Source organism: Anser cygnoides, chromosome 23 (genome assembly GCF_040182565.1).
Source record: "Anser cygnoides isolate HZ-2024a breed goose chromosome 23, Taihu_goose_T2T_genome, whole genome shotgun sequence".
In the NCBI taxonomy this organism is placed as follows: domain Eukaryota; kingdom Metazoa; phylum Chordata; class Aves; order Anseriformes; family Anatidae; genus Anser; species Anser cygnoides.
This window is the reverse complement of record NC_089895.1, coordinates 8,639,826-8,658,331: the sequence shown is the minus strand read 5'-3', so window position 1 is coordinate 8,658,331 and position 18,506 is coordinate 8,639,826. Positions and strand designations below refer to the sequence as shown.

The 18,506-nt window shown below is 39.7% G+C and overlaps 1 protein-coding gene across 14 annotated transcripts in view; it reads right to left on the bottom strand.

Annotated features, from left to right (window-relative positions):
- The window catches only part of SLC45A1 (solute carrier family 45 member 1), a 71,193-nt gene that overhangs the window by 26,188 nt on the left and 26,499 nt on the right, over nucleotides 1-18,506 (bottom strand). For 7 of the 14 annotated variants that reach the window (XM_066982038.1, XM_066982048.1, XM_066982037.1 and 4 more), the window contains one exon: nucleotides 3,644-3,705. The exons of 1 other annotated variant lie outside the window; for it this stretch is intronic. In XM_066982038.1, coding sequence (XP_066838139.1) covers nucleotides 3,644-3,672 — 29 coding nt within the window. In that variant the 5' untranslated portion in view covers nucleotides 3,673-3,705. Of the gene's footprint in view, nucleotides 1-179; nucleotides 296-2,970; nucleotides 3,145-3,643; nucleotides 3,706-18,506 lie in introns of those variants that run through there. 6 more of the 14 variants (XM_066982033.1, XM_066982034.1, XM_066982036.1 and 3 more) reach the window with 5 other exon arrangements.

Genomic DNA, 18,506 nt, shown 5'->3' with positions numbered 1-18,506 from the left:
ACAATCCTCACTGGAGACAGGAAATAATTTTTCATACAGGATCATTCATGAAACCAGCATGAGCAAAGATCAAGAAAATATGCTGCAATAAGTGGGAATTCTTCAGGGTATAGAACCTTAAAGAAAATCAAGGGGTCAAGAGGTGAGTAAAGATCATTATTGCAGCAAACAGCATATACCTTAATCATGCACTCTGTCATCTAGTAGGTTGCAGTGGAATACAAAATGAAGCAACAGCAGTTGAGTTCGTAACACTCTCCCTCCAGTGTCCATGTCAAAACCAAGTTCTCCTGTACTGATAACAATTGTGTTGTGTTATTTAGTCAATCAACAAGCAAAAAGAACATAATATTCTGCTATAAATTAAAATAAGCTTCAGAGACAAGCTTCAATTATGCTACAGCTGATCGAATGACTTGAGGACCATCTCCATGCTGTTTCAGAAGTACTCCAAATAAATTAAGTTTATATTGAGGTGAAACAATAAGAGACGTGGCTCTGTTTACGTTATAGCTATGTCCTGCTTAGTCTTGGGATGAATTACATTTGAGGTGTGCAATTACCTTCCTGAAAATCCACGTAAACCATGACATGTTCTGCCCAAATTCTGAGATAACATACCTTTATTAAAGTAGCAATGTTTCAAGAAATGGGTTAACTTTCTTTAGTACATTGAACACAAAAGCCCCACATTTAAGTTGTGAACTCAGAGGTTATAAATAAACTAGGAATTTTCTCATGGCATGAGAGAGATAAGAGATATTTTCCAGCAGAGCCAGAGCTCACATGAAGAAAAATCTAAAGGCACGAAAATAAAATCACTGAAAGTAGGCTGAAGCCTAATTTGGCCAAAAGGAACACAAATCTGATCTTGTGGAACCATCCGCCTCACAATATCTCTAGGGAATCTGCTCTCTCTCTGGTCTGGTACCTGCTCCAGGACACATCCTGCCTTGTGACCAGTGATCCCAAGATTCCCCCCCACCCCACCCCAGACTGGAAAAAGCTGAGGCTGCTGACTCAAACCAGTAGCCTTCCCCTCAGCTAGCCCTGCAGAAGGGATAAGGGTCAAAGCAGGATTCCTCCTTTTCACTCAAGGCCTGCAGAAAAATTTCTTAGACTGCACATGAACTTTAACCTTTCAAGTTTTGCTTTTAATGACTAAGTACGTGAATGGAGCAACACATCCTTTACTTCCATCCATAACCCAAAGGCTGTAGGGAAAAGCACTAAGCTATGACAAAATATATAGCACAATGGATTTTGTGTGTGATGTCAGCTATATAGAGTACAACAAAATCACTGGCTGAGTAATTAAATAGTGCAGTTGTATATAATATATGGACAACTTATGACTATTGTCCCTTTGCCAGCCAGGACAGAGGTCAGGGAATGGGAACAACTAGATAGAATTCCTGTTGAAATCAATGTTCCATTTGTACCAGAACGTCAGATGATATTTTAAGAGTTTTGGAAAAAGCTGTAAGTATAAATCAAATAAGTTTTATTCTTAGTGTTCTGGATGAGTGTAAGTTTGGGATTTGGGGTCAGAGGGGATATGGTAATTTTTATGATAAATATATTTTCCCTCCCTGCTCTATCGTGAAGCTTCTCAACTCCTGTCATGTGCTGCTGGAAATTTTAAGTGTAAAGTTTAAAAATTACATCACTTAAAACACTTTTGGATCCTGATAATAAAAACATTGACTCAAGTATGCAAAATTTCAGGATTAGGCTTTAAATTATTTTCAAGAAATAATCATATGTTAAAATAACATCCTATTTAAAGGTAATTGGCATGTTTGAATGAGTATAAATAACCCTCTTAATATATAGATCACAGTTCTTAAATACATAATCTAAAATACCTAAAAGTAAAAAAAAAAAAAAAAAAAAACACCACCAACTTTTAGCCCTCCAAAAGCAAATGCAGTATAGCATGTGGGAGTGACATTCTCTGCCTTTATTCATAACAATAAGTACAGATTTCCACATCTGTGTGGAATGTCTTGCTCCTGTGAAAGCTACTAATGGGGACTGGTTCACCATAGTCTTTGAGAACATTTAAATGTGGAGTCACAGTAAATAACTGCAGAGAACTTTTCACTTTGCCACATTTTGTAGCACAGAACTTCTAACACAAATGCACAATTTACATTTTTGCCAGATTAACGTTACTCATGTTGTTCTCTGGGTCCCTGCTATACTCAATTGCAGTGATGAAAGTGACAAAAAATTAAATTTGCAATAATCTTTTTCCAGAGCACTGGGTGCAAACATATGGTGCGTATATGTAATTGCTCTATTGATCTTCTAATCTCAATAAATGTATCTTGACAGGAAACCCCAAGTAAGGTGAACCTAGATTTTGAAAATGATAATCCAAACTGCAGGACTGATTTAACGTACCTGAATTTTGCATGAAATGATTACTGAATTATGAAAAGCAAGCAAAACTACAAGGTATCCCTTAGCCCTATGCAAATATGTAAACCTTGCCTATTTCTAAGCATAGAAGGGGTTTCCGTCTATACAAGAGAGAAACAAACTAGTGTTCCACTCTTTATAGCGGAGCTCTATTGAGGGCACTCAGCAAGACTGCACATACACTTTTCATGTATTGTATGCCAACTTAAGCAACCCTTGCTGTCTGAAAAATCAAGTATTTTCCCCTAAAATCAGACAGACATCCAGATTCACCAAATCACACACACACTGCATAGGCCGAACATAGCAATATAAGAAGCCAAAGAAAGCACACAACTAGTGATAGCTGCTAGAAAAATGTTTGCGTAACCAACCCGAGACAGGTGTCAATATATATAGGGGGAAAAAAGGGAATTATTTGTTCTCCCTGTCCATTCTAAACAATAAGCAAAACAATAAATCAAAAGTTATCACTATATTGCATTAAGGGAGATTTAAGTTAGGCAGGGGGCAAAACCCTCTATTCAAAAGAATTGTAAATACCTTTGGGAGATATAGCAGTCTCTATCCCTGTAGATTTTTAGGATCATCTGCCAGCATGCTTGAGAGCAGTTCAGGGTTAGGAGAGCCTGCCATGGGCCATGGAGGTAGAACAGAGGAACTCTGACTTCTCAAGGTCATTTCTAGCTTTTCCTGCAGCCATTCAATGAAAATGGCCTGAAAAAGCAGAAAATCCAAAACTCATGAAAGAGGCACTTCTCATGTGTCTTCAGATGTGGAAGCAAAAAAGCCAAAATGGGATTGAAAGTCTACATCTAGCAATGGTCACAAAATTGAAAAGATTACAATTTAGGTCAAAGACAGTAAGTACTCAAAAAGAAAAACATCCTTTAGTACATGATCTCTATTTAAGGTCTTCTCCTGAACACCATCATTAAATCCCTAGCCATATTATCATTTTAAATAGCTCCTTCAAAACTCCATTTGTGAACCTCTCCCTTTTAGTATTCCTTACGATTACCACAGAAGCTCACATTAAATCATTCTGCAATGCACCTTTCCTAAATTCCTCCCTGAAGCCACCTATTAAACAGGCAGAAGTGAAATAGAATTTACTCAGTGATTACTGACCCTCTTTGCTTTTATTTAGGAAGCAGTGTCTCTGGAATTCTTGGTCATTAGAAATCATCAACCTGCTGATTCTGCAAGTACTCACCCTGCTAGAAAATCCTGTTTCGGCCTCATGCCATGCAAAGTCTGACTGTATATTCCTTTGACCTGAAAAACAAGAAACAAAGGTTCATAGGCAAACCTTGTGCTGCCAACTATACCTGTGGCAGGAAAAGATGCATCTCCAGTGATCAAAAGTTATAGTTAAGATACATACTTTCTTGACTGGATCCTATAAGTCAGGCTAGTTCAAAAGAGAATAATTTAATTTGAAAATACTTGTCCTTTGTATGGCATTGACAATGTTGGGAATTCAAGCTTAATGAAGGCCAGAAAGGAGATTGAAAATAGCAGCCGCTATACGTAATCGGCTAGGAAATAGATGATGGAAGTAAGAATAAGTGATGGAAAAGTTTCCAGCAAAGATGATCAAAATTATTTAAATATATTAGAATAAAAACAAACATAGCAATCTATAAAACATCTGTAATTATTGGATTGCCATTACTATATAAACAGGGTAAAATCTGCCAACAGTAATACAGAAAAGGTAAATATTTCTCATAGTTACTTCTGCTCAGAACTGCAAGATGATGTATATTCTCAACTCAGATTGATATCAGTACCAAAGTTGAAATATCTCTGAATCAGCAGTCCAGAGTCCTGAAATGTTAGATCTAATTGTTGACACTCAACTTCTGCAAGTCATTAAACTATAAGGAAACTTCACAGGTCTGAGAGAAAGCTAGTCTCTAAGAATACAAAACAGGACAACACAGGACGAAGAGCTCTACATCAGTCCGAAACCAAAACAGGACAACACAGGACGAAGAGCTCTACATCAGTCCGAAACAGGGGAGAAGAGACTCACTTTCCGGAGAAAAAGGGAGGTCATTCCAAGAGCAAGCAGCTGCTACTTACGCACTGCCTGGCAGACCACGCCATCACATCCCTGCCAAACTGGTTTAGCTTCCCAGGATGCCTCAGGCATCAAGATTTTCACCAACGGCCCTAAGAAATGCTCAGGGACTCTGCATTTGGTCAAAGATGCACCACAGCCATTGACTGATCAGAGCACCTGTATCAAAGGTTGCATAGTTTTGTTCATAGATGAACACTGAGCCAGGGAAAGATGGGGTGGGGAGAATGTGGGGCTGTAAAACAAAGTAGCAGTGCAATTCGATACTGGTGCAGAATTATCTCTCAAGTATTTGGAGACAATAGCCATGAAACAGCTAAAATACATGCAAGTCTGCACCATGGAAAATTGTTTACTAAAATACATTAATACTTCTAAGAGTCAGGAAGAACTTGGGAGACCCTGCGAGGAAAGATGAAGAGACAAAACAAATTGTGAGTTATGGACTTCAGGTATAACTTCTCTAGTGGCAAAGGAAACACTGACATAAGCAGTTACAGAACTGAATGCAAAAGCAATTTTAATTCCAAAACATTCATGTTAAAGAAACAAGATAGCTTAATGTATTTGGGACACAATCAGAAAACAGCATTTAGGATCGTAATTTTGCCTTTTTACTCCACCTTACTTATAGAAAAGTCTCTAGAACTTCAACATAAAAGATAGAACATTCTGGACAAACTTGATAATTATTTTACATATGAAATGTGTTTCTATTCCATTCTTTGAGATTATATCATGCAAATCATGCAGAAACGGGTGACTAACCCTAACCCATCATCCACACAGTACAGAAGCACTTCCTGATGTTTAGACAGAACCTCTTGTGTTCCAGTTTACCTCTTATCCTGGCACTGGGCACCACTACAGAGAACCTGGCTTCATCCTCTTTGCACCCTCCGTCTAGGTGCAAAGGTGATAAGGTCCTCCATGAGCCTCCTCTTCTCCAAGAGGAACAGTCCCAACTCTCAGCCTCTCCTCACAGGAGTGGTGCTCCAGTCCCTTTATTATCTTGGTGGTGGGTTCATCTTGGTGGGTGGGTGGGTGATCTCTCTGAACCTGCTGGCAAGGCTTTGTTGCTTAATGCAGCTTGGTAGAAAGCCTCGTAGGTCTGGTGTTTGAAATCTAGTACCATTGTAAGTTCTTTCATGTTGCAAGCTCATCGGATTTTAAGCACATTTCCATGTTTATAAAGCAGTTGAGCTGACCTAACAGGAATACATAGGAAGCCACAGGAAACTGAGGCACTACCAATTACCTGCAATTGAATACCATTTTTCACAGAGACAATACAAGATGCTGGCAAAACGCAGATATTCGCTTTTGGATCTATTTGCTGGTTGGTGAATTATAACCTTTCACTTCAGGCTGCAACCCATCCACCAGCTGACCTGCTGCTGGTTAAGGGCGATCCAAGAAATAACTGTGCTGATGTCACTGCTTTCCTGGTTCTGCAGTTTGTGATTCGTACTTGCACCCCCACACTCTCAGGCAGGAAACACCAGGCTCTATCCTTGGAGCTCTGATACGTGCTGCTCCACAGCAGCTCTCCTTTTAGTCAACAACATGCTCCAAATGCATCAGGAAATCTCCGTTTCAGCAATAACAAAGAAGAGAGTTAACAAAGACGGAGGAAGTGTTAAAAAAGAAAAAAAAAGGCTTCTAATTTGGATCTGGAGGAGAGGAGTGTGCATGGGGAAGGGAGCTGGCATCTTTCAAGGGAGGAGATACTTTCCTGAGTGAAGCTGTGGGCACTACAGGAAAAGCTGACATCTTAAACAGCAGCATACTCCCTGTCAGGACACCCGCTGCTTCCACAGCATCAAATGCTCCTTTCCCTCCAGGCTAAAACACGTTAAATATGATGAGCCTTCAACACTAAAGGGAGTTAGACTACAACTAGATCTTTTGTTTGACTAAAAGTGTTAAAAACAGACAGAAAAACTGCCAGTATTTGTGAAATCCTAGAGAGGAAAATCCAGGTTACATAAGTGCATTTGCAATAAGGTAACATTCTATGAAAAACAGACCCAAATGGGTGATGCTCCCTTTCCCAGGATCCCCACATGCTGCTCAAATGGCAGAAAGCATTTTTTGTAAACCACCAACAGGCTTCACACACATTCACTGGCACTTAGCCTTCTACTAACAGAGAAGAACAGAAGTACAGCCCTCAGGAAAAGGCATGCAGATTGACAGGATGGCAAAATGACAGGATGGGACACAGCAGTTCCAAGACCTTTTGACTGAATTTCCTGAGGAAATTTTTACATGGTAAAGATTTGAGATCTCTTGAGGCTTTCTGGGGTCAAAGGCATGCAAATTCTCAGGAACAGAATATCCCAATGCTATAAGCAATGCAAAGAAAAAAACCAAAACAACAGAACAATAAATAAATATAAAAAGAGATCCAGGTTTTTCAATTCTCTTCTTTGTACACAACAGGCCAAGACTACTCCATCTTATCTACCTGCTTATGACCAAAATTGCTTGTCAACTGATGGGCAAGTGCTCCAGAAGTGTCCAAACACCATTTACCCTTCATCTCATGCCTTTACTACGCCATGCCTTTACTACGCTATGCATCCTTGCCACAAAGCAGCATGACTCATAGTCTGCCCATACAGAACACGACCTAGGCAGCTGCTGATCAGAATGTGGAAGTATCAGAAGAAAACAGAAGGGGCCACAAGATAGGACAGAAGGACACTGGCTGACCAGTGAGTCAGAATGCAAGGGTGAAATGGAAGATGTCAACAGCATGAAGAGCCTGGAAATAACAGGGAGTCTAATTTCTGTACATGTAGAGAATCATGAATCAACGAAAAACCTCTCTGCAGAAATTGCCAAAAAAGTTCTCTCGGCACATGTTCCTGAATGGGAAATCCCACTGACAGTGGTATTAATACACTGCAGGGTCTGTATGAACAGTTTTTTTGAAACTGCCATACAAGAAGATGGCTCAAGGGAATCTTTTCTGATTATTAGTTATGCTAGAACAGACCATACCTTTGTGTCTCTTAACTTTTTGAGTCAACTCCATGGGTCAACAGCCAGAAAACCCAACATTAAATGTGGTCTAGTGTTTTGTTAATAATACACTCTGTGTTTGTTCACGGTCTTTAATCACATGGTTTTTTGCTCTGTGGAACATCCCCGTCTCTCTTGCCTAAACCAGTTCAGAGGTAAAGATGCTTTGGATTCAATCCAGACTATATATGTATATTTTTATCTCGCTCTGGAAACTGGATGTCAATTTTAAACCAGTTGGCAGGGTTTGTATTACTGCACTGTCCCGAAGAATAAAATGAATCTGTCTATAAGATACACAAACAGATAACACTGCACCACTCCTGCTGCCCCCTCTCCCTTCCCCCCCACCCCCCAAAAAAACAACACCACTTTCATCTATCCAAAGATAGATGCTTAGAGGGTAAAGGTGAGCACGCAAATACACTTGTTAGGAAATTGCTTAGCAGTAACAACAGACAAATAACTTCTTACATGTTTCTTACATGTCAGCAAATGTGGTAACTTTTATATATTTTCCTATATTTTCAAGCTAATGTCATAACATTAGTGTTCCATACTCAACTGCTGGATTTTTCTGTTTTGTGGTGGAGATTAATTTGTGTACTTTTTTTTTTAAACAAATACAAGCCAGTGGATGGCATGTTAAGCTGTAATCTCAAAAACTCGTGTTTCTACTTGCAGGTATCCGGAAACTACCAAACGCTGCTCTAAATCACTTGCATTGTTATGGTCAGAACATAACTATATGCAAACTTACCACAAACCTGTGAACACTACGGATTCATAGATAACTTTCACAGAAATTCCAGTTCCTACCACTCCTGCCTCCCAAACTACGCATAATCTGTACAGCAGGCATGGTGCCCGCTTCTTAAAAGGGGGCTTATAAGAAAGATGAGACTTTCTACAAGGGCATGTAGTGACAGGACAAGGGGTGCTGGTTTTAAACTGAAATAGAGTAGATTTAGATTAGATATTCAGAAGAAACTCTTTACTGTGAAGATGGTGAGGCACTGGAACAGGTTGCTCAGAAAAGTTGTGGATGGCCCCTCCCTGTAAGTGTTCAAGGCCAGACTGGATGGGGCTTTGAGCAACCTGGTGTGAGTGGGAGGTATCCCTGCCCATGGTAAGGCATTGATACAAAATGATTTTTAAGGTCCATTCCAACACAAGCCATTCTGTGATTCTATGCCAATATTTCCTACACACATTTTTAAAAGTTAATGCTCAAAAGACGGAACATTTATGACAGTGGTGATTTTTTACGTATCTTGGAATTCCTTTTTATGGATTAGAAGAGAATTACATGCAGGGACTTAGATGACTATTACTTTTCTGATTACAAACTTGTGGTAGAAATCTCTCCACAAACCCCAGAATACCACCTTTTTCAGTCAACATATATGACTGCCCTAAGAGCTACTGCATATGTACTATTCAGAGAACAGTTACCAGCGGCAGGCCGATACCACATCACAGATGAAACCAGCTCTAGCAAAGCATAATCTTTGAACATGAGAAACACGTGCACAGCACATGGGAAAGACTACTAAAATGTACATTCTGACAGAGAGTTCCTACTGGAACATGTCGACTATAACTTTCAGAGCTTTTCACTCAGGCTCAGTCCCATAAAGTTTGGATAACAATAGTACAGTACAAATGCAGCTTGTTAGCATCATGCTCTGAACTTGCAGAATAAAGTCCTGAAGTTCTGCATACATGTAATTGCCAGACTTCCCCTGAAGAGGCAGGTATCCAGCATCCCAACAAACTTTTTTTTCATTTTGCTGTTTGGGGATATGTCACTTTTTTTTGTCTAGATGACTAGAAAAAGTTAACAGCTAAAATCCTTGCGTACAATACATAAAGATTTATTGTACTGTAGGAAGGTAAGACAAAAATGGTTTTAACCAAGTCACTGTGACTCTTTATTTATCATTACAGACATTTTAAGCATAGTACACCTGTGTACAGCAGCCAGCCTGCAAGAGCTGTGAACTCACTTAACAGATAAATGGCTTTGTAATTAACTGACACTAACTGAAAAAGGCATTTTACCCAGGTGACTATTTCACATGGCCTGACTGAAGTGCAACCCCCTCAGCTAGAAACACACACAGTGTATCTGGTAAGAACACAGGTTACTGAATGCTGGGGAGATGAGAAAAGATCTGCTGACTGCAATACAACTCCCTTAAGGACATTTGTGGCACTTAATATGGAAATGCACGGGTATTTTATGACTGCTCAGCTCGTTATGCTGTCATTTTAGTAGAAAACCGAGTTTACTGACCTATTAAAGAAAGCAAGAAAGCAGTTCTGTGAGCAGCAGATCTAGCAGAACCTAGGTTTAAATTCACTTTGGGCAGACTTAAGGTTTTCTGCTGTCCTCAACCCACGCAAATAAAATTCTTCTCTGCTTCCTGTCACAACAGACTACCATGAAATAACACACAGAGGCCATATAGCTGATACGAAAAACGTGGAGATATAAACTAGACAAGATTAAACTCAAAGTCTTGCAAAACAACTAATGTTCCAAAATGTATGTGAAAATATTTGTAGAGACACCATTTCTCTTCAATTTGGTAGAAACTGAGATAGATGGAACTAGTATTTGTCCTTAGCAAATGCTTAAACACCCATCTAAAAAGCAATCTCAAAGAACAAGAAACAGGATATTCCGACAACTAAAGTCTTTTCCTTTTTCAGGAACTATTTTCTAAGTAATGCTCATAATACAAAAGTTACATAGAACTAAACACTGTACCATATCTGCTAAGATTTCTATTTATTTGAAAGAAAATATTAGGACAAAAATATTAAACAGGTAGTGTGATAAGGCAGAAGATTTTATTTACAGGAATATTATTTATTAAGAAAAAAATTTGCCTCACACAACCTGAGCTCTCATTTCTAGTAGAAATTCTGCCCCCCGTTAACAAGAGAAAATAGAAACTAACTTTTTCTTCCCTTCACTGACATCCTATTGTTTTTGTCTCATTAAAATTCAGGTAGCATTGACATCTCTGGACATCTTTGGATAGTGTCTAGCATAAAAGCCTGCTCCCAAAAACACAATGTTTCCCTTAAAGCCCGAGTTACAGATTCAGCAGTCTATGTCTCACTTTTAAGTCTGGTACCTGCTGTGAAAGTTTCATGACAGTAAGGCACATTTTAAGCTTGCATAAAACCTCCAGTAGTAAGTTTTAATTGCTACTCCTTCAGAGCTTCTGGAGACAGAATAAGGAAATAGCTTTGTTAACACTTCACAAAAAGTAAAGCAGAGATCCTTGGGGCAGCACAGAGTAGCTGTTTCTGCTGAGAGATAGGATACACATAAATGACTGAAACGATGAATAATAGGAGGAGTAAAAACAGGCTTCAAATTTCATAGGCTGAAAGATGTCTGGGTTTGTGCATACGATATGCGATCTCAAGGACAAGAGGAGCAAGAGGACAGTCTCTGTCTTTCATTTCCTCTTTTCCTCTCCAGTTGTGCTGCCCTGCTGTCCAAATCTCCTTCCCCTGTCCCAAAACCTGCTCTCTCCCCAGCATCTCTGTACTATTCTGAGGTTCTTAGGCAGCCTATGATTTTTGTCTGTGTCATGTCCTGCCCTTATGTTTTCAGATTCCAAAAGGTTTCTACAACTTTGCTTTGAAAGCAAAACAAACACGTTAGTCAACCTTCTACAGAACTAACTTTTATATTTAACAAAACTTATCTGACAAGCGGATCCTGAAAAGAAAAATCTTAGAATTTAAATCTGGTGAAGATCAATGTTATATTCTGCTATGATTTGACGCCACAGAGACCTAAAGTTTTACGCAGTCATTTCTAAAGGAAAGGAGTGAGTGTGAGCTGGATAAAATGCTCAGGAAGAAGCCTAGACACAGTTTACAAATTCCATGACAAAAAAGCCTCACAGTAGGAAACACTAGCACTACATTTTTCTTTTCTTTTTTTTTTTAAATACTGTGCCTTCAAGTTTAAAAACCATAAACAACAAGTAAATGAATTATTTTTCTTCAGAGAAAACCTTTTGGTGGTGGCGGTGGTATTTTTTCCCCCCCATTGTACCTCTATATATGTATTCAATCTTTGATACTGACAATTTCCCTGCAGTTTTCCTGGAAAAGTTGGAGATAATTCAAAAGGACAACAGAAATGCTAAGGTATATCAAAAAAAATCTGGAATCAATCCTACGAAGCTCTTTTATTTATAGAAGCAGAAAAGTATTCATTAACTTTAAAACTTTAAACTTTAAACAACAACAACTTTAAAACTCCCCTTCTTAATACAGGGCTAACCAAACCAATGCCAATGTTTTGTTTCAAGTCTGAAAACTAAGGGTTGGAATAACTCCAGAAGGACTGAATGAATTTAAGCTGGCAGAAGGGATCATAAATTTTGCTTCTTGGAAAGAACTGCATTTTGCTTGCCAACAGGTCACCAATCAGCCTTGCCAAGACTGAAAGAGCTCTTCAGTATCTTTATAAATGATCTGGATGAGGGGATCGAGTGCACCCTCAGTAAGTTCGCAGACGACACCAAGTTAAGCACACGTGTTGATCTGCTCGAGGGCAGGAAGGCTCTGCAGGAGGATCTGGATAGGCTGGACCGATGGGCTGAGGCCAACTGCATGAAGTTCAACAAGGCCAAGTGCCGGGTCCTGCACCTGGGGCACAACAACCCCAAGCAGTGCTACAGGCTGGGAGATGAGTGGTTGGAAAGCTGCCTGGCAGAGAAGGACCTGGGAATACTGGTTGATAGGCAGCTGAATATGAGCCAGCAGTGTGCTCAGGTGGCCAAGAAGGCCAACACTATCCTGGCTTGTATCAGAAATAGTGTGGACAGCAGGACTAGCGAAGTGATTGTCCCCCTCTACTCGGCTCTGGTGAGGCTGCACCTCAAGTGCTGTGTTCAGTTTTGGGCCCCTCACTACAAGGAGGACATCGAGGTGCTCGAGCGTGTCCAGAGAAGGGCAACAAAGCTGGTGAGGGGTCTGGAGAACAAGTCTTATGAGGAGCGGCTGAGGGAGCTGGGGTTGTTCAGCCTGGAGAAGAGGAGGCTCAGGGGCGACCTTATCGCCCTCTACAGGTACCTTAAACGAGGCTGTAGCGAGGTGGGCGCTGGTCTGTCTACTCTCCCATGTGCCCGGTGGTAGGACGAGGGGGAATGGGCTAAAGTTGCACCAGGGGAGGTTTAGATTGGATATTAGGAAAAACGTGTTTACCGAAAGGGCTGTTAGGCATTGGAATGGGCTGCCCAGGGAAGTGGTGGAGTCACCATCCCTGGAGGAATTTAAAAGATGTTCAGATGTAGAGCTTAGTGATATGGTTTAGTGGAGGACTTGTTAGTGTTAGGTCAGAGGCTGTACTAGGTGATCTTGAAGGTCTCTTCCAACCTAAGTGATTCCGTAGAACAATAGTTTTTATGTAATCCATCTGCACAGTCTTCCATTAAACACTGAGAAGTTAAAATAATCTTATGGAGATGAAAGACTAAAGCAGACAGTGTCTCTTAGGAACAAGAAGGGAAAGAACATGTGAACAAAGACACTGAGCACAACTTCCAGTGCTTCAGATGCCCAAGAGGGACACACAGAGATGGGCAATTCCATACAGCATTCATATAATGACTAGCATGAGCAGCAAACAGCCTATTTCCCCAATGGCACAAATGGACAAAACTTTTTCAATACCTCCATGTGAAGTGATTCCTTACTAATATTCTAGCCCCTGAAGTCCATTCACTCATTTTTACCCAGACTTTGAAAAACATTTTCTGCTTACAAATAGCCCAAATACAGCAATACAGGTGGGAAAGCTGTTCTAATCTACCTGTAAGTTATATTATTAGGGAAGAAACCTTGGAAAGCACAGGAAAAAAGTTGGTACAATTGCAGAGACAAAAATAAAATGGAAGCAGAAAGTGAGGCAAATACACATGGCTAAATTTGTCATGTAATATATAAAAGTACAAGATACTGTTCTATCTGGTTTCATTGCTTCTAGTAAACAGCTTCTCCATTATTTCAAGTATGGTTTAAAAATAAAAGAGGGCACAGCAACTCACTTGCATAAACTTAAAATAGTTTTAAATGACTAGAATAGAAGAAGCACCTGGTGTTCATTGACAATACCAACTCCACTCATACTCCTTTATCCACACAAGCGAAACCAAGATAGGACTTCAATGCATGCCCAACCCTGATGAAATTCTAATTCAGGAATTATTCGGCTTGCTGCAATGAAGGAAAGCATGCAAGAGTGGCTTGTCCTGTCTGTGCTTCCAGCAAAGCCAGCCTTAGGCTGTATCATTCACTACTAGGAACTGGACAGCTCAGAAAGTCCAGATGTTTAGACTCTCTCAAAACAATATATTGGTCCATTTTAAGCAATAGAGCAGAAGTAATAAGTATGATTTGTATACGCTATACTATTTTTTGCATAGTCCCTTCTTAATATACCTATCAAAATCTATTGAGCAACAGTCTAAGAAGTCCATTTAGAAGATTTACTCACAGGCAGTAATAAAAAAATTATGAGAGCTCAGTATAGCAGCTACAGTGGTGGCAAGTGCAAGACGGCAATGAACCTTAAAGAATATGACTTTCAGTAAGAGCTAACTAATTCGACTGCTTTCTCAACTACAGAAGAAAAGAACTTCAGCTCTTGAAGTTCATCCTTGTTCAAATAGAGCCTCACAAAACAGAAGCCATAAGAACTTTCTCTCTCCTAGGCAGCTTATAGATGCCCATCTGACAAAGCACTGATGTACAATGACATTAGGAACATGAAGGTGCAATAATTAGTGAACCCTCAACTGAGAATATACCACTGCATACCAGATTACTAAAAAAAATTGTGTGACTAACGGGAACTCATTTACATAGGGTGGTGCTGGAAGAATAAACAGAGGCACAATGCATTTGAAAAAATAGAAGTGTCAGTTTTAAAGCCATTAATTTTTCTTCACAGAGAACTGGAAAGCTTGCCTTGCCAGGCTAGGAACTTGGAAGAACAAAGTATATGATAGTTAAAAGTCCTCCTACAAGACAGCTTGGGAAATACATACTTGTGAAGACAGTCTAGGACACAGTCTCAGAGGAAGTGAATCTAGGAAGGGAGTCCAAAGCCTTTCCCTTTCACAAAATGGCAGGTCTCAGCAGTCAGCTGTGCACACACCATTCCCCCCCCATGACATTTCCCCAGAAATATTCAAATTCTGCATAAATGACAGAAGCACTGAATTTCAGGGATAATCCAGTGATGACAGTCTGTAGCTGGAGCTCAATGGGATAGATGGCATAATATGTAGACATCATTGGTCCTAACTCCCTTAACTTTTTAAGGGAAGGATCTTCTGTCAGACCAATTTCAGCAAGAGATGTCATTGCAAAGATATATTGGCAAAAACATCTGTAGATAGACTACAAGTATACTAATAAGATATTTGAATAAGATGAATTGAGAACTAAAGCAAGCAGAAAACCAGCAGATAATTGAAAGGGACAGGGAGGCCCTGCACCTGTATAGACAACACTACCTTTTTTCCCCACTGTATATGAAAACAATAATAAAAACAAACTGAAGTACCTCACAAGACAACTCTGACTGAACAGACTAAATATGCAGACACTGTACAGAAGAAAAGGTTTAAAAATTAAATAGAGAACTTGGACTTCTGCTTTGTAAGACTGAAAAACTCCTGCATTACTAAGACTTCCTCAGGCTTGTCCTCAACACAAAGAGCTAGAAATGTGAGCTTTTTTTTTTTTTAGCCAAGGAGCCCCCAGCATCAACATCAAGGCAGGACACTCAGAATGGGGGAACCTCTTTGTTGCTGGGGACTGAGAGATGGATACAAGGCAAATAAGTGTTCATGCAGCTAAAACTTTATTTATTTTCAGAAAACCAATATTCTATGAAAGCAATAGCATTGCAAAGGTGGATTTGACTTGGCCTTACTATGAAATTAATTATGGGAAGTCAAAGAAGACTGACACTTGTAATTCGAGCATAAACAAGAGGAGAAAGCAAAAACTCCCTATAAACATAAGTGCAATATTAAACACTGAGTACCATCCTTACTGACATGTAAACTCTTTAAAGCAATCTACTTATGAACCTGTTTTAAAATAAAAAAGCCTGTAATAAAGTCGTGCAGGAGACTTATCAGATGGGCAGAACTAGCATTAAAATTAATTCATTTCTAGACTGTCTCTTTCTACTTGTAACATTTACTTACAGATACAGCAGACATTATTTTAAAGGCATGACAAGACGTTCTTATTAACTATAACTGGAAATATGCAAGGGTCACTGGTAGTACATGAGCACTATCCAAGTCTTCTGCAGCAGAAGATTATGCAGGCTTCAACATTATGAAAGGTCATCACAAAGCACAGTTGAAGGATAGTATGCGCTGCTAAGCATGGAAGAAGTAAATGGACTACCTACTATCTGAGTCGGATGAACAGTAAGTTCAGGTAAATTTATAGCATTTCAAAATCATAGAACGGTTTGGTTTGGAAGCGACCTTAAAGATCATCTAAATCCACCCCCCTTGCCATGGGTAGGGACACCAAACTTGCGGTTTTATTTATGCTGAGAACCTTTTAAAGAGGCCTACCTCAGCACGAAATGCACAGTCATGGCAGTGCTGTGAGCTCAAGGAAACTAGTTTGAAGAATTTCTTGTGTTTGTACAAGGAACACCTCTCAGCAATTCCACTCTGGAACCAAGACATCAGTACAAAAAATTGTGCCATATCCAACCACTCCCACCAAGCCCCATGGCGCTTTGAAGAGTTCAGTATTGCAAAATGATTTCCTATGCTACAAGCAAAATACTTTTTAAAGGAATCTGACTGTGGGCAATCCTCAACAACCCTGCTGCACACACAACACTTCCAGGGACCAAGACGCATACTACCTTTATTTTGCCTAAACTTAGGACTCACCAAATTAAAGGCTTGCCTTTCTTCCACTGTAGCTCTATTAGCGCTGCCAGTAAAGAGAATTTATGCAGAGATAAAAGGGACTGACATTTCTTCTACAATAAGGCCAACTGCCTCAGCCTGCCACATTCAATTAAATGTTTACTTTTTCATTTCACAACTCAACAGGAAGTGGAAGGTCAGAGAGGCCCCACTGCAGAACAAAGAACCTGTCATTTAACTATTTACCTCAGACCAAGATTCCAGTGGGAGGCTACTGCTTTCCTTTTTTTTTTTTCCCCTTCCTCCAGGAAACAGACACAAGGTAGCACGTTAACACTAGCAATTCTTCCACTCTGGTTTCATTCCCTAGAGGAAACCTAAGTCTGAAGATCTACCAAGATCCTAAAGGAGTAATATTGCCAACATTTGTTCACCAAAACTGGTTAATGGATAAAAAGTAATCTCTTGAAACTATCCTTAAAGACTAGCCTTTTTGGCACACTTGAAAATGACAGCTATAGCAAAGATCAAGTTGTGAGTGTGCAGAACTTCCTGCAACAAAAAACTTCTCTCTACTTGAAATAGTGAAGACCCTACTCAAATTCAGAGTGCTTCAGAAGCCTCGTTTGCCAGCCTGAAAGTAAAATAAGAACAACTGTTTAATATGAAAAGGACTGTTATTCTTGACTTGTTAGGAATAGACAAGCTGTGGTTTTGCACTGAGTTGAGAAGTTATATATTCACTTGGAAAGCCAAATTCACTCAGCCACCTAATCTGTTAAAAACAAAAATAAAACACCTCTTAATCCACACATATTTTCTCCCCCTGTTCAACTAGCAACATGGAGAGGAAAAAAAAATCACTCAATTTAGCCAGTGGAAAGATACACAGCAGTAATAAAGATATTATTTTCAAGAGGAATATGCATACGTCAAATAGAAATCATGTAAGTTTCAGCTAATTGAGTTCTGTGGTAAAATAAATGTGAAATATTTAGCCCCGGCATGAATGTTGCTCTGATGAAACTTTGACCACATTGTTTCTGATGATCTGCACAGCCAGACAGTTATTGGGACACAGCCTTGGATGAGATGCGTCATACCCCTGCAACACTCGTTTCTCTTCAGTGACTACCAAGAAAACTGAGACAACCTGCTCCAAAGCAGAACTCTTTACTTGGACAGGCAAATCCATCCTTCTCTGTCTCTTCCTAAGCACAACATGCAGTTCACAGATAAATCAGTGACCATAGGACTCTAAGAGGCTGCTGCCTCTACAGTCTGGGAAATTTCATCTTCTTCAAAGACCATAATTTCAAAACCACAAAATAGAACCTTTTCCTGCAGACACAGGGAAATCCCAAAACTGAGCAAAAACAAAGCAAAAACCCAAACAGAAAAACAAAACATTGCTGACTGAGCAGACACATTAATCAAACCTTCCACCTTCAGAGTTCAGAGCTTTTTACATATGAAGGAAGCAATACTTGTTCTGGAGCTGGTTAAAAGCATGGGAGCCCGATTCAAACTGGAAATCAACCTGTACACCCTTCTGACACTGGAAATGTGTATTCAAGTCTTGGTATCATTAAAGAAGCTAAAAAAAATAAATAAAAATCTACCATTGACCTAAGACAGCAACAGGATTAGGCATATGCCTGGAAAAACACAGACTTGAGGACTACCCAGCCTATAACCAGCTAGGCACATAACTCAGTGACGCACTAAAGAGCCTTGGACACAACTCAGAAATCTCCGTCACAAAACTGACCAGGACATGCCTGGGTCAGGTATTCTGGCCACAAGTACTCTCCTTATCACTGGATTTGACCTTTGTAAATCACAGCAACCCATACAAGTAGGACTCCTCTAGGCAATGAGGCAAAGCTCAGGTTTTTGCTGTTTTGTTTGTTTTTTTCATTCCCAAGTCAATATAACCACATGAGCAAAGAAAACATGGGATACAAACTACCTTGTAACCCTGTAATGTCCTATTCAAACAGGAT